A 12,855-nucleotide genomic window follows, 5' to 3' on the forward strand; every position below is an offset into this window, starting at 1 on the left:
TCCAATCTTATTTTGTAAAGTAGAAATAATATTAAAATATAAATATTTATATTTAAAATTAAAACATTGCATGCAAAATTCTTGAAATAGGTTTGTTTCGGGCTAACTTTTCTTAATTTGTGCTTTAAGAGTCATATTCAACAAAAATTAGAAGACAAAAATAAATGAAAAATTGGAATAAAATCCGAATGAATTGAGGAAAAGATGAGCTAAAATCATAAAAAAAATCAATAACACAAACTAAGAATCGAACCAAAATCGACGATTATTTGGTTTGGGTAAGAAAATTTGCATTCAGGAATTTTATCAAGCAGTTAGAGTGCACTACCCAAAATTAAAGAAAAAAACAGAAAGATTGATTTCAGCCATTTTTTTTCCCAATAATCCATCAACAATGATCTAATAGCTCGAGAATCATAATTTTTTCCATGAAATTATAATATGAAATTGTTGAATTAAGTGGGACTTTGCTTCTTTTGTCTAATGTCTTGTAACAAAATTCAAACGGAAGTTGCGGAGAAGGTGTATACTACCGTTTGAATTTTGTGACTGTCATTTCCTCAAACAGCTGATGTGCACTCACCTTCAAACACACAAATAAAAGATTTAGTTTATTAAAAAGCCCTTCGCTTATTGACACATAATGCACAAAAAAAGAGGGAAAAAACCAACTTAGAAGAAGTTGATGAAAAAAACCCCAATCTTAAGCTAATTTCACACACAAACACAACAACAAACAAGTAAAGGAATTCGAAATTAAGCAACGGCGATGCAGGGATGATTTGATCTTGGCTTACGCAGGGAGAGGCTGATGTTTTTGGATGGTGAATTGGAAGTTGTAAGCATTGACGCCAGTGAAAACACCATCAATCTTATCACTCACACTGATTTTGCCGTCGGTGGAACTCCTATCCTGCTGAGTGTAGGAGAAGGGAACATCGCAGGTTCCCTTCGTCCCCACATAATGAACCACCGCCACACTCCTCGCCGGCACCGTAACCGTCCCCGTCGCCGTAACCTCCTTCGTAACCGACGTCGTGTTGTTCCACTCGAACGCGCTCGTTATCTGAGTCGAGATCTCAATGCTCGCCTCCCCAATCCCGGGCACCCCCGCCGTGATCGAGCCGCTCACCCCCGCAGTCACAGACTCGCTGCAGGTGAAGCTGTACGACGTCTGGTCCGCATACTTGATCATCACCGCAATCGACGCCGCCTCGCTCCCGTGGTTGGTGGCCGTGGTGGCCCCGGCCAAGTACGGCGTTTCCCGTATATCCTGGCGTCCTCCATCCGATACCTCACGTTGTAGATCTTCCTATCCATCACCAGCTCCTGCACTCGCAATCTCGCCTCGCTCGTGATGTTAGTCACCCCCGCGTTCAGGCAATTCTCCACCTCGTGGGAGAAGCGCTTGCAGAAATTGCGGTTGCCAGCGCTTCTCAGCGCGATCATATTATCACTAATTCTGACCGGCCAGAAGAGAGTGTCTTTGTTGCTGGCGGTAGACTCATCGGAATCCACTTGAATCCAATCGGACGCCCGCCGCCAGAACAAGCCCCAGAGATCGGACTTGATCCGGACGTGGCCGTCCTGCATCAGTTGGACCTCGTGGCCCGATAACACGTCGTTCGGATCGTCGGATCCGAACTGGAGGTAATTGATGCCGTCATGTCCTCCATATGCCTTGAGATACTTCCCGTTGTCTCCTAAAAACGCCACGTGCTTCGGCAGCTTCACCAACGTGTCCCAATCAATAAACCCGAGAGGCGCGCCGACGCTGTTTTTCTCCACGTACAAACCCCCCGTGGAGTTATTCATCATCACGCGCCAACCCGTCTGGACGTGAGTGAAGTACACCGCGTTATCCGATTGCTGGTTCGCCTCGAAGAGCGTGCACGACTGCTTCGTGGTGTCCTCGTCTGGCTTCTTCGATACGGCCACGATGGAGGCATCGTTCGCGCTCTTTCCCCAATATTTGTTGTTGTGAGTAAATCGGAGATGAACGCGTCTGTCGTCATCTTTTGCTCGTTCGACTTCAATTTTTACGAACAAGCTGAACATGTTGTCGTCTCCAGCAACGACGGAGCCATCGTCTTTGCGGTATACGTAAGTGTCTGTACCAGCTTTTGGGACGTTGAGCACAACAAGTCTTGGAAGCGCACTTGTTGCCATTTTTCTCCAACTTCTGCAAAATTAACACAACAATTTTATTAATGGTAAGTATCAATGTACAACGAAGAAACTACGAAACTTGAAACTAGTAACTTAATAAAATCAAAGGAAAGGAGGGATTGATGATTAATTACCAAAATTTAGAAACGAAGAACTCTGTATGCTTCTTTCTCGATCAGCGTTAGTCGTGCTTGTGATTTCCTTGAAATGGAAAGGGTCTATTTATAGATAACTTTAAGGGATTGTGATCAAATGCAAAACTCTAAATATTGTACGAACTCCGAACTTTGATCTTTACCGTTAGAAAATGTCAACAGGTGATAAAACAACAGCAACAAAAAATGTCAACAGCGACTGATGTTTTGTTGACATTTTTTGTAACAATTATTTTGTCATCTATTGACATTTTGTAACGATCCAGATCATAGTTTGAAGTTTGTACAATATTTGAGATATAACTGCATTTCCTTATATAGATGCACTGTACCTAATTAAATGTTCTTAAAGAGTGATGCTATTTAGTCATTGATTGCAATAAATTTAACATTATTAGCGCCTACAAATTCATCAAAGAGATTTGTTGCAGCTTTTCAAAATAATTTATTGCAGCCACTACCTCACCTATTATGTAAAAATCCAAAACAATTTGATACACCCATATTCGTTATGGAGTATTGCAGAACAATTTATTCAGAAGCAGATTAAATGAAATTTATTGCAGCTCTGCCACACCTATTTGCTTGCAAAAAATTCAACTTAAGAAATTGTCACTATTTCAATTGAAACTTAATACCAAAGCATTTATTATCTGCATTCCACCTAATTAATTTCTTTTATAGGTGAAGTTGAATAATAAATTATGATTTTATTTTGTATAACTCAACGAATTTAAATTTTAATTGCTAAAGTTTCTGTCGCCAATTATTAATTTGTTTTGCTTTATTCGTTAGTACACAGACACTTTCTTAAATCTCGTGCCCAAAAGAAATACTCAACTATCTTGGGAAACCGAGGAAGTAGTAAAAAAGTTGCTTCAAAATAAAATGCATATTATTGAACCTTAATTTGGTAAAGTCAATCATTCAAACTAGAGTAGGATAATTGCAGCTCCTTATACCAATAATTGATTTCAAGAAAATAATGCTCGCAACAAATTCAACACATTGGTAGAAATTCATCAATGGAATATTTATTACAGATCTACCACACCTATTTCCGTGCAAAAAATTCAACTTAAGTAATTGTCACCATTTCAATTGAAACTTATTAGCAAAGCATTTATTAGTTTGATTTCACCTAATTAATAGGAGTACTATCTTTTATAGATGAACTTTATGAAATAAATTAATGTAGCGACATTATTTAGAAATTATTGGTTGCTGATTCATTTTATTGGTGACTAAATCTATGGGGCCAATACTCCTACAACCACACCCCATTTTGACATTATTTAGAAATTATTGGTTGCTGGTTCAAATAGTCCCACTCACCTCCAACCGATCTCAAGCCCAGTCCAATTATCACAGTCGAAGCCCATTCATCAATACAAGTTACTCCCTCTGTCCCGGATAATTCGGGTCACTTTGACTGGGCACGGGTTTTAATGAAAAGTGGGTTGAAAAAATTAGTGGAATATGGATCCTACCTTTATATATTAGTTTTATAATAAAATGTGAGTATGAATGAGTTAGTGGAATATGGGATCCACTGCCAAAAATGGTAAAAGTGAAATGGGACAAATTATGTGGGACGGACCGAAATAGAAAACTGGGACGAATTATCTGGGACGGAGGGAGTAATTTATATGTAGTATTGTTTCGTGAGTTAAGTGGAGAGATGATAAAGTAAGAGTGGAAAAAAGTAAAGAGAATGATATTTCTATTTCAAGAAATGTTTCATTTACTATGGGACATCCATAAAAGGAAAATGACAAATTTTTATGGATAGAGAGAGTACTATATTTACTGACCGAAATAACTATCCAATAGCTCAGATTAAAGTTATGGTTATAATCAACACTAACGGATTTTTTTAGAGTATTTCTGGCATTGTCATTTCTTCAAACACTTGTTGTGCACTAACAGAAAAACCAAAACGCATTAAACTAGAAGAAAGGAATCAAAGCGATGCAGAGATCTTCTCTTGTCTCATATTTTTCGATGGTGAATTGACGCCAGTGAAAACACCATCAATCCGATCACTCAGTGATAATATATTTTAGGCACGTTACAAGATTTTACCTCTCCATGGATGAAAAGGTAAAGATACCTCCCCAAAATGGGAAAAGGTATAATACTTTCTCAAATACCTCTCCCCTTGGAGAATAATTTTTCATGAAAAAAGATAAATATGGTAGTTATTGTTACGACCGCCCTTTCTAAGGTTAATAAATGCAGGAGGTCGCGACCACTGGAACTTTAAGAAAGGAGAATTTTCTAAGGTTTCAATAAAGAGTTTGACAAAGATAATTAATATTCAATGCAAAGCTCTGTAATAACCCATTGGTTTCTTGGAAAAAAATAAATTCTATTTTCGCCTCTGAAAAGTGGGCTTCTCTCTCTTCTTTCTCCAACTTCATTTTAGAATAAATAGGGAAAGAGGTGTTTTGAAAACTACTACTCCCTCCGTCCCATAAAGTTGAGACAAAACTTTTGGCCACGGAGATTAAGAATTTATATTAAATAAATAGGAGAGATGAAAAAAGTAGGAAAAATAAGAGAGAGTAAAGTAAATAATGAAATAAAATAAGAGTGATTAGATGTTTTGTCTTTTGTTAAAAAAGGAAATGACTCAACTTTGTTGGGACGGACAAAAAAGGAATACGACTCAACTTTTATGGGACGGAGGGAGTACTAGAATAAAAACTAACCTGTTGAAAAGTAAAATGCGGAAAAAAAAAGACTTTACAGAAAGTAAAAGACGGGAGACCTTTAAAGACTACATTGTGATTGACTTGTTTTAGGAGGCTTTGGTTTATTGATTTCGTGGCTGGATATTTATTGGATCGATCCATTTGATCAAACCTGCTCTGATACCATGTTGAAAAGTATTTGAGAATATTATTCAATCTTCTTCAAATAAGAAACTGATTTCCAATTCCGGTTACTTGCCTCTTCATCAGCATTCTCTCTCCCTCGCCTCAACGTCTGTGCGGCTTCACTTTCACTCTCTCCCTCACCTAACGGACGTTGGCTGCTTGGTGGTGGAATTCCTCGGCCATTCTCGGCGGATAGCATTCGACCTCTCTAGATTGACTCCTTGTATGTTTTCTTCTTTCCGTTGACTGCTCGGAGACTTGATCCCTTCCATGACTGCTCCTCTACAGCCTTCTTCTTCGTCCGTGGCAGCTCCCTCGCCTTCTTGTTGGCTTCCTCTATATCGACGTTGTTTCTGCCTCAAGCTATCTTCTCTAGCTCCAATCATCTCGAATAATTATCCGCTTGGGGCTAACCTCTCCCCTCGGCCGGATAATTCTTCGGCTGCTTTGTCTTCTTACCTGAATGTCCTGCTGTTTGTCATGGCAAGCTTCTCGCGGGCCATTCCGGCGGTACTTTCTCAGGCCAGATCTGATTGTTTGGTCGGATACTTTGCAAACGACTTAGGAGAAGCTCACCGTATAGAGTGCAGTTCCTCAAGCTCTAAGGAGTTGGAAATCAGTTTCTTATTTGAAGAAGATTGAATAATATTCCCAAATACTTTTCAACATAACCATTACAAACTCATGGATATTACTAATACTCACCACCACACATGCCTTTCTACCAAGCCTCCAAACCATAAGCTTCATATTCCCTGCCAAAACACGCATCTTCTAATGCAAATAACCAACAATATAGTGCAAAAAGTGATTAAATCCGGACTTGCTTATATCAGTCATGTTGGTTCGTTGATAGTTTAGGTTCATATCAAATGCCTATTAGTAGGACAGTATCACGTGGAATTATTTATTTTATGTTACATATAGGATTATTTATTTTATATTGTACATAACCCTCAAGTGAAAATTAGAAATTAGACATTTTTAGCATATAATTTAAATTTTCTCCCATAGCTATATGTAGGGATACTTTCTCGATCCATCAACTATTAATTGTCTTATTTTGATTTAACTCAACTTGTAAAAATTTATAATACAAGTTTTATACTACTATTAAAATATGAGTGAAAAGAGTTAGTGAAAAAACTCTTAAACATACTATAAACTCTATATTTAATTGTAGTTACATTATTGAATTTAGTAGCATTTTTTTTTTCTGTCAATGGATTTTGCTCTATTAAAACGTGTTTGTCTAGTGATCGTTAGAAAATTATCATCATCCCCTTCCCCCAACTCATACAGCCTTAATTTCTGGAACTTTCGTTTCCTCAAACAGCTGTTGTGCACTCGCATTCAAACACACAAATAAAAGATTTTATTCATTAAAAAGCCCATATTACATCGCTTATTGACACACACTTAATACATAATAAGAGGGAAAAAACCAACTTGGAAGAAGTTGATGAAAAAAACCCCCAATCCTAATTTCACACACAAACACAACAACAAACAAGCAACGGGCGACGCAGGGCGGTATTGATCTTGTGTTACTAAGATTCAGGTTCAGGGTCAGGGTCGGGGATAGGCTGATAACTTTCGACGGTGAACTTGAAGTTGTAGTTATTGACGCCAGTGAAAACACCATCAGTATGATCAGTCGTATCATATTTTCCGTCGACGGAGCTCCTATCCTGCTGAGTGTAGTTGAACGGAACATCGCAGATGCCCCTCGTCCCGATACAATGAACCACCGCTATACTCCTCCCCGGCACCGGGACCGTACCTATCACCTCAATCGACTTTGTCTCCGACGTCGTAGTGTTCCACTCGAACCCCGTAGTCACCGAAGCCGTGATCTCGATGCTCAGCTCCCCGATCAAGGGCACCCCCGCCGTGATCGAGGAGGTCACCCCCGCAGTGATGGCCGTGCTGCGGGTGAACGAGTAAGTCTTGGTGTCCTCGTACTTGACCGAGACGGCGAGCGAGCCCTGTCCTACTGACTCGTTCTCCACGGTGGCGGTCCCCGCGAAGTACGGCGTCTCCTCGTACACCCTCGCGTCGTCCAGCCGGTACCTCACGTTGTAGATCTGCCTGTCGTTCACCAGCTCCTTCACCTCCAGCGTCGCCTCCTTCGCGATGGTGGTCTCCACCGCGGCCAGGAAATTCTCCTTCCCGCCCGAGCTCAGCCGCTTGCAGAACTTGTCGTTGCCGGCGCTTATCAGCGCGATCTTATCGCCTTCGAATTTCACCGGCCAGAAGAGCGTCTCCTTGTTGTTCGCCGTCACGTCACTCGAATCCACCTATTACAAATGGGCCACGAATTCACCTATTAGAAACGGGTCACTCACTCTTAAAAGGGTTTATAAAGGGGAGAGTTATCCACACTTATACAGAGCAGCTAGATAAAGAGATAAAATCCGTCATCGACTTGGTCTGATACCATATTAGAAATGAGCCAATCACTCCTTTTAAGGGGGAGGTTATTGATACAGACCAAATGGGAAAAAAACTAGCCTGTTAGGAGAGAGAGTTCATTTAGTCTATATACCCCACACCAGTTGTTCTCACAACTGATGTGGAAATTGAGTCCATATCAGTTATCAACACTTATAGAAGAGCTAGGATCATCACCAAATCGATATGAGACAAGATTTAAGAGTATAACATCACCTTAATCCAATTACTAGAATCTCTCCGCCAGAACCGTTTAAAGAAGTCCGAATGAATCCGGACGTGGCCGTCCGGCACCAGGGTGACCTGGTGGCCGGACAGGTTGCTGTTCGGGTCGTTGGACCCGAACTGGAGGTAGTAGGCGTCGCCATCGTACGCCTTGAGGTATTGCTCGTTGTTTCCCTTGAACGCCACGTGGCTGGGGAGCTTGACCAGTGTTTCCCAGCCCACCCACGCTAGAGACGTGCCGACGCCGTTCTTGTCGAGGTAGAGAGCGCGGGTGGAGCTGTTGACCATCACGCGCCACCCGGTCTGGACGTGAGTCAAGTAGAGCTTGTCGTCCGACTGGAGGGTGGGCTGGAAGAGCGTGCAGGACGCCTTCGTGGCGTCCTCTTCGGTCTTGTTTGAGACCGCCACGATGGAGTCGTTGTCTGCACTTTTCTGCCAGTATCTGTTGTTGAAACAAAATCGGAGATGGACGCGTGTGGTGGCGGCTTGGGACCGCTCGATCTCGATCTTGACGAGCTCGCTAAAGACGTCGGCTTTTCCATCAGCAACGGAGCCGTCGTCTTTGCGGTATACGTAAGTGTTTGTAGTTGGGACTTTGAGCACAGCAAGTCTTGGAAGCGCGGTAGTCATTCTCTGAAAAATAATCAAACGCATCATGTTTGAAATTAAAAGATGGAAGACAAATATTACATAGAAATTACGAAACTATAAACTAAGAAGATAAACAAAATTAAAGGAGGGATTCATGATTACCGAAATTTAAAAAAGAAGAACTATGAAGGTTTGCTTGTCGACCTTAGTTTATATTGTGATTTCGTTTTTAGTGGGAAGTGTCTATTTATAGATAAGTTCCGCAGATCCGAGTGTGTGAAGACCCGACCCAAGAGACTCGCGGGCCTTAGCCCACCATAGTCAGCCGCATGTAAGAGACAATAGTGGAATGTGGGTCCTACTTTTATATATTACTTCCTCTGTCATATAGTAGATGTCACACTTGGGGATTGGTACGGGATTTTAGGAGGTATTGTTTTGTGTGTTAAGTGGAAAAGAAAATAATGTATTTATATTAATATGAGAGGGAACTTTTTCCAAAAAAGGAAATGTGACATCTTTTGTGTGACAAACTAAAAAGGAAAGTGTGACGTCTATTATGGGACGGAGGTAGTAGTCTATAATAAAATGCGAGTGGAAAATGATAAGTGGAATGTGGGGCCTATTATCATTTATGGAATATTTTAACTGATACTCCTAAAGTAGGACACTCGAAAATGATGAACCGAGACAATTAAAGTGGGATGAAGGGAGAATATGTTGGAGTATCTTTTATATTAGGTCTGGACCACTCTAAACCACATCTCAATCATATAGACAACCTAGGATCACTTAATTTTTCATGTGACGAAACAAATTACTATATTTTACTCAACTATAGGCGAATATGATTGGCAACTGTAATATACTATGTTTTCTTTCGTACTAAGTTGGACTACTTTATGGACCACATCTCAATCATATGGACAACCTAGGACCACTTCATTTTTTCATGTGACTAACAAACTACTATGTATATTTCCATTATGTCAATTTATACCCCAGAATCTTCCCATAACCTTATTCCTATTAGTACAATTGAGTTCAAGTTGCAATAATTGGCATCATTCTTAGGGTTAATTACATAGCAATTAGTATAAATAATCAAGCTAATACTCGACCTAGCTAGTAACCTACGGGTGATCAAATATAGTGAAGGTGGACATCACTAAATCCATCATAAAAGTATAAAAAATGAAATTCGTTCTAGTTTGGATTGTCCCTCCAAAAATACTAGTAACACATTTTCTAAAATGGAAAACAACATTATCTCATTTTTTCTATTTTCTTCATTCTCTCTCCACCTAACTCAAAAAACAACAACACTATACATGAAATTTGGTACCAAATTCTTAAAATTGTGATTATTAACTTTTTAAGTATGCGGAAATTATAAATTCCTGGATCACCTGTCTCACCTGGTGAATATCTTGGTTACAAAAATAAAAGCAACGGGATTTAGTTTTTTTGATGAAAATTTGAGGCAATGCTGTAATTTTAACTATTCATTGGCTACGTTTGAAAAAGTTATTGCATGATCACATTTCTTCGGTTTATTCATTTAAATAGTATAGTCGAACATGTGATTTTTGCTGTTCCTATCATTATCATGCCAGCGCATGGCGGCGCCTTTTCAACTCTAAAATAATCCTCTTATTCAATAATATAGATAGTGGCCGTCGATAATATATTATCAAAACTATACATTACCAAAAATGTCTCTGTCTCCCTTTTCCAAAAATTATCATAATCATATGGATAGTGGCCGTGGATAATATATTCAAAATACACTTTTGATATTATGATATTTCCTAGTCCCAATTAAGTGGATACTTATTTTGAATAGGAAGATTAAAAAATTATATTAAAAAATTTAAATAAAAATATAATATAATGGTACTATAAAGAGAAGAAAATAGGAAAAATAAAATATAATACTAAAATAAAAAAGAATTATTTAAAAGTAATAAGATATTTTATTTTTTCAAACAAATGACTCAACTTAATTACGACGGATGGAGTATTATCTAATATGATTAATAGGGATGTCAATTGGGCTAACCCGCTCGGGTTCGGGCCAACCCACTCGGGTTGTCGGGCTATTTGGGTGCGGGTTATTCGGGTTGTGAATTTTTCGGGCTATAAATTTTCGACCCTAACCCTAAATCTTCGGGTTTCGAGCTAACCCACGGGCTATCGGGCCAAAAGTGATCTTATGTGTTACTTTCTATACAATCCAATATTCTAACTTATAAAAAAAATTACAGATTATCACAAATAGTAAAGTATTATCAAAGTGATCAAGAGAAATAAAATAATAACAATTGAAAATTGAAACAAAATACATAAACATATCGTTAATTAGTAGAACACGTGAGTCTGGCTACAATTAAATGGAAATCATGCATTTAAAAGGAGTTGAATGGCATTCTTAATTATATACGCATAAAATAAATTCTAAATAGTTAAAAAAAATACTAGTATAGATAGTAGTATGTCAAAAATAAATTCTAGAAGTTGAATGGTATTCTTCTACATCAATAACTTTTGAAGCTTCGACCAGATCATTCTCTTCGAGAGGAAAGACGTAATGCGGCATTTAATATGAGTAAATATCAATAACATCTATATTCCATATGACCCTAACTTTCAATTTGAGAGAGAATACATAATTAACATATATACTTCATATCAATGTTGCTTTTAATATTGTAATTACCATATATACTTCATATCAACGCTATTTTTAATATTGTAATTACCATATATACTTCATATAAGTATATAAACAAAAATTTTAATTATATTTTTATTTTAAATACTCAACCCATGGGCTAACCCGCAACCCACTCGGGCTAGCCCGCATAACCCGCTGACCCGAACGGGTCAGCCCGTGTAGCCCTATTCTGTATCTGGGTTGCGATTTTCCGACCCTAACCCTATGATTTTACCGGATTATTCGGGTCAATCCGCGGGTTTCGGGCTAGATTAACATCCCTAATGATTAAGTTGAGTTTGCATGTCTTGCAATTTTGAAAACTAGCAAAAACGTCATAAAATTTGAATTTATTGGTGTGATATTTATTTCTCAAAATAAACATGAACATTGTAACAATAGTATGTGTGTGTACATTATAACAATAGTATTTATATGTGGGAAACAAGATTTTTACATAAAATGGTCGCGAACAATATTAAATTAAAACATAGATTAAATGAATATTAACCTTTTTTAAATTGTTAGGGTACATAATTTTGAAAATGGGCTTAACACCCAACGCCTCAGTCTTTTAATTCTTTGTGTTTCGTGCTTATGAAGCCCAACGCCCATTGTGTATTTTTTGAACTCCTCAATCTTTTCTTTGTTTTCGTGCTTATTAAGCCCAACACCCATTCGTATATTTTTACTGTCATTTTAATCACTTACACATGTGCTAATTGACCTATGCACTTTGACTTAAAAGAAATACTATACTTCAGTGTCAATAATTTTTACTGAAAGATTGAATGTCAATAATTTTTACTGAAACTCTTTGCTACAAAGTTAAGAATTCTTGAAGCATTACTGATCCCTTTATGAATTATTCAAGGATTACAATTGCAAGTGTCATGTTTATTTATTAAGATTCCGTTCACATGCAACGTGTATTTATTCTTTACCTATACACATAAATAAATCAACTAATGATTACATAATTACAAGTTTCATGTTTATTAATAAAGATTCCGTTTACATGAAACGTGTATTTATTCTTCACCAATACACATTATTAAATAAACTAATTACAAGTGTCATGTTTATTTATTAAGATTCTGTATATATAAGAGCATTAGCAATGGTGACCTATCTCCGAAGTCCATTTTCAATTCTTTTTTGCCACGTCAGCAGATCCATCTCAAAACTTATCTCCTTGCAATGAGAGTTCATTCCAGAGCTTATCTTATTTCCATATCATCATTATTTTTATATATTTCACTTGTAATTCTTAGTGTAAATTAAAGACAACGTAATATACGACAAAAAACAAATTCATTAAAAAATAAAATAAAACATCACACATTAAAAAAAATAAAATTGAAGGAGAGGAGTAATAAAATTGAAATTGAAATAGGAAGGGATGAATGTGAATTGGTGGAGAATGGAGTATATATAATAGAAAAAAATTTGAATTAAATTTTTAAAAAATAAAGTTGATATCGGCTCCATCATTGGCCCGAGCCCCCGCAATGGAGGCCCATCGCAGGCCGATGTGGAGCCGATATGCCATCGGCTGGGGCGATCACTCGGCGCAAGGGCGGAGGCGTTGGGGGTGGAGATGGGCTCCCTCCCCACAATGGTGACCTATCCGAGCCGATAGGGGGCCGATCGATCGGCCCTT

The 12,855-nt window shown here is 38.2% G+C and overlaps 1 protein-coding gene and 1 pseudogene across 1 annotated transcript; both read right to left on the reverse strand.

Moving 5' to 3' along the window:
- Positions 1-598: 598 nt before the first annotated feature.
- Positions 599-2,169, reverse strand: LOC125203481 (uncharacterized; annotated as a pseudogene).
- Positions 2,170-6,564: 4,395 nt separating this feature from the next.
- Positions 6,565-8,515, reverse strand: LOC125206938 (uncharacterized). The gene is made up of 2 exons (XM_048106150.2): positions 7,877-8,515; positions 6,565-7,506 (listed from the first exon to the last, which is right to left on the reverse strand). Exons 1-2 carry the CDS (start codon positions 8,513-8,515, stop codon positions 6,757-6,759), a joined length of 1,389 nt encoding a protein of 462 aa, XP_047962107.2. The 3' UTR covers positions 6,565-6,756.
- Between the last annotated feature and the right edge of the window lie 4,340 nt (positions 8,516-12,855).

The sequence above is a fragment of the Salvia hispanica genome, chromosome 6 (genome assembly GCF_029641045.1).
Source record: "Salvia hispanica isolate PSC_SH4W2 chromosome 6, Shi_PSC_v1, whole genome shotgun sequence".
Lineage (NCBI taxonomy): Eukaryota > Viridiplantae > Streptophyta > Magnoliopsida > Lamiales > Lamiaceae > Salvia > Salvia hispanica.